Source organism: Coenobita brevimanus, chromosome 38, assembly GCF_032717465.1.
Source record: "Coenobita brevimanus isolate Jiangsu-jjx chromosome 38, ASM3271746v2, whole genome shotgun sequence".
Lineage (NCBI taxonomy): Eukaryota > Metazoa > Arthropoda > Malacostraca > Decapoda > Coenobitidae > Coenobita > Coenobita brevimanus.
The window spans coordinates 51,328,694-51,332,168 of NC_136991.1; the positions used below are offsets into that span (position 1 = coordinate 51,328,694).

Here is a 3,475-nt window from a genome sequence, read left to right on the forward strand (position 1 = left end):
GACAACACTGACTTTGGGTGTGGGCGCGGCAGTGGAAGTACGATAAGTGATGCAGGATAGGAATGACAACACTGACTTTGGGTGTGGGTGCGGCAGTGGAAGTACGATAAGTGATGCAGGATAGGAATGACAACACTGACTTTGGGTGTGGGCGCGGCAGTGGAAGTACGATAAGTGATGCAGGGCAGGAATGATAATGCTGACTGAACCTTCCAGCAACGCACGAGAAATCTCCCTGCAGAGTGGAAGAGGAGTGTCATAATGGACCACCTGTATTAATGACCAACTTAGTACTGACTGACAATGGACAGTGGCATTAGAAAGGCTTAGAGGAAGAAGAAAGAAAAAAAAATGCTGCGTGTAGTTTCAATCATAGATATGGTGTATGAACGGCGTGCTGTTTGATTATTATTATTATTATTATTATTATTATTATTATTATTATTATCATCATTATTATTATTACTGGCACCTGGTGGTTTAGTGGGTATTTAAGGCGCTCCAATCGGATTGAGCTGGTGAAGGTTTATATCCAAGGGGTGGTTGGGTTTTATTGCTCATGTAATGCCACTCAGGGATGAGAGAGGCTGGGCACTCTCATCTTAAATGTCAGGGCCAACTTGCCTAGCTCCGGGCTCCTACGCTCCTCATGGGTCAACCTTGGATTGGATGATGGATGGATGGATGGATTATTATTATTATTATTATTATTATTATTATTATTATTATTATTAACACCTCTTCCCCGGTAGGCCCTGAGGTCACACTGGATCCTGCTCGTCGTCGCCGCAGGTCTGCAGGTGTGGGCGGTGAGGGCAGGGTGAAACGATCAGATGCCAGTCTCTTCCGCGACACGACCAGCTTCCCAAACTTCACCCTGCCGCTCACCAACACCACAGAGCTGAAACTCCCTTATCTGAAGCTGGAACCCATACAACTCTATTTTCTTCACTTTGCACAGGTAATTTTTTTTTTTTTCTGGGAATGAACTATGCTTTGTAATTAGCTAGAGTTGTTTCACCTCATCCTGGCCTAGATCTTCACTCACCCACAACTCAAACCTCATTATCTTGATCGGAAACCCATACAAGCCTGCTTACCTCAGTTTGCACAGGTAATCCTCCTCTTTTTTTCTCTCTTGCTTTCTTTCATTTCACCCCCCCCCTCTCTCTCTCTCTCACTCCTTTTTTTTCTCTCTCTCTCACACAAATGCAAACCTTACCTGAGCATCCCGGGGTCATTTACAACCTACATGTAGTATTTTTTAAAACAGTTGAAGCTCAAAGTCATAGGGCAAGGTCACATGGTTGGGTAAACTACTATTACTACTCCTCTACTACTGCTACTACTACTACTACTCTACTACTGCTACTACTACTACTACTACTACTACTACTACTGCTACACCTCTTACTAATGTTACTATCCTCGTCTCACCCTCAGACCCACTGCAGTGCTACAAGTGAGCTGGATATGCTGTCTGTCACCGAAGGAGAACATCTGCCTGCACATCTCCGGTAACTTATCTATCTATCTATCTATATATCTATCTTTCTATCGGTTTGCCTGTCTGTCTATCTCTATTTTCTGTTGTGTCTGTTTCTCTGTCTCTGTCAGTCAATTTATCTAACTCCTGCCTATCTGTCTGTTTACCTACCTACCTGCAGTATCTACGTAACTACCTACCACCTACCTACAGTATCTACCTACCTACCTACCTGCCTACCTATCTGTCTATGTCTGTCTATTTATCTGTCAGTCTGTCTGTCTGTCTGAAAGCTTAAATAATGTGTGAAAGATTGTGCATGGAGTGTGGTAGATACAATATTCTCTTTTGTTTGTCTTTTATCTGTTGGAGAGGGAAGCCTGATAGCGGTGGGCAGGATGACATTGACAGATAGACACGTAGACAGACAGATAGACAGAGAGACAGATGGATAGACAGATATATAAACAGACAGATAGATGGATAGACTGTGTTCCTGAATCCTACCTCATTTCACCAGCTTAGTGGGATGATGATGATGATGATGATGATGATAATAACTACGATGATTATTATTATTATAATGATGCTGACGGGAATGATGATGAGGACGACGGCTATAATAATAATAATACATTCCATCATAGGAAACTCACTCATAACAACTAACAACAGCTATCATTATTCTCTGATTAAACCAAACACATTTTTTTTTTTTCCAGAGTGAACTACATCCTGCAGAATGAACCTCTCTTTGCTCACGCCTTCAGTTGCCCACCCGGAACGGAGATGAAGAATGAGAATGCTTGTCCATATCTCCTGGGCTGATTGAGAGTTTATATAGTCCTTTCATCTTAACCTGGCCCAAATTTTCGTCCTTACATCCTGGGTTAAACCGTTTTCTATAGTCCTCCCATCTGAAGTTGGCCCAAATTTTCGTCCTTAATTCCTGAGTTACACATTTTTTTAAATTGTCCTCTAATCTTAACCTGGCCCAAATTTTCGTCCTTACGTCCTGGATTAAACCACTTTCTGTAGTCCTCTCATCTTAACTTGAGCCAAAATTTTCGTCCTTATTTCCTGGTAAATAAGCTTTTATAGTTCTTTCACTTTAACTTGGCCCAAAACTTCATCCTTAGCTTTGTATACGTCTTTCACTGTAACTTGGCCCATATTTTCGTCCTTCCATCATGGCTAGTTAGGTGTAATTCTTTCACTTTAACTTGGCCCAACTTTTTTTTTTCTTAGCCTTTTTATAAACATTTCAATTTAACCCAAATTTTCGTCCTTATATCGTGAGTTGATCAGTTTTCTATACGTCCTCCACCTCAACTTGGCGCAGATTTTCGTCTTTACATTGTACTTTTTATTAACCTTTCACATTATCTTGGCCCAGATTTTCCTTACATTGTACAGTACTTTCTCTTGCCCTTTCATCTTATCTTGGCCCAGATTTTCCTTTTGGTGCTTATTTCACGTGGCTCAATGACACACATAATACTGGACTCCTCTTTGTTTTCGTGACACTTCTTCGTGACAAGCATCACGTTTTAGTGTTTGTGTACTGCTAAAGCACAGCACGAGAGAGAGAGAGAGAGAGAGAGAGAGAGAGAGAGAGAGAGAGAGAGAGAGAGAGAGAGAGAGAGAGAGAGAGAGAGAGAGAGAGAGAGAGACTTTAGGCAAGTTAGAGGAAAAAGAGTATACAGTTGTATCTTAATATCAGGAACCATGGGAAAAGCGAGATGAATAGCAGCACAGAATCTCTCTCTCTCTCTCTCTCTCTCTCTCTCTCTCTCTCCCTCTCTCCCTAGGATACGTACCTACCTATCTATCTCTCTAGTAACTATCTTTCTATCTACCTAGGATACCTACCTACCTATCTATCTATCTAGTATCTAGCTATATATCTATCTATCTGTCTGCTCCAGCTTGTTTGTTCGTTCGTTTGTGTGTGTGTGTGTGTGTGTGTGTGTGTGTGTGTGTGTGTGT

At 41.6% G+C, this 3,475-nt stretch overlaps 1 protein-coding gene across 1 annotated transcript in view; it reads left to right on the forward strand.

Annotated features, from left to right (window-relative positions):
• LOC145396601 (neprilysin-1-like) overlaps positions 1-3,178 on the forward strand; it is a 20,728-nt gene extending 17,550 nt beyond the window's left edge. Inside the window, exons 18-20 of the mRNA XM_080269975.1 lie at positions 753-961; positions 1,444-1,517; positions 2,209-3,178. Of these exons, the coding sequence (XP_080126101.1) occupies positions 753-961; positions 1,444-1,517; positions 2,209-2,314 (389 nt within the window). The 3' untranslated portion in view covers positions 2,315-3,178. The remainder of the gene's footprint in view (positions 1-752; positions 962-1,443; positions 1,518-2,208) is intronic.
• The last annotated feature ends 297 nt before the right edge of the window (positions 3,179-3,475 follow it).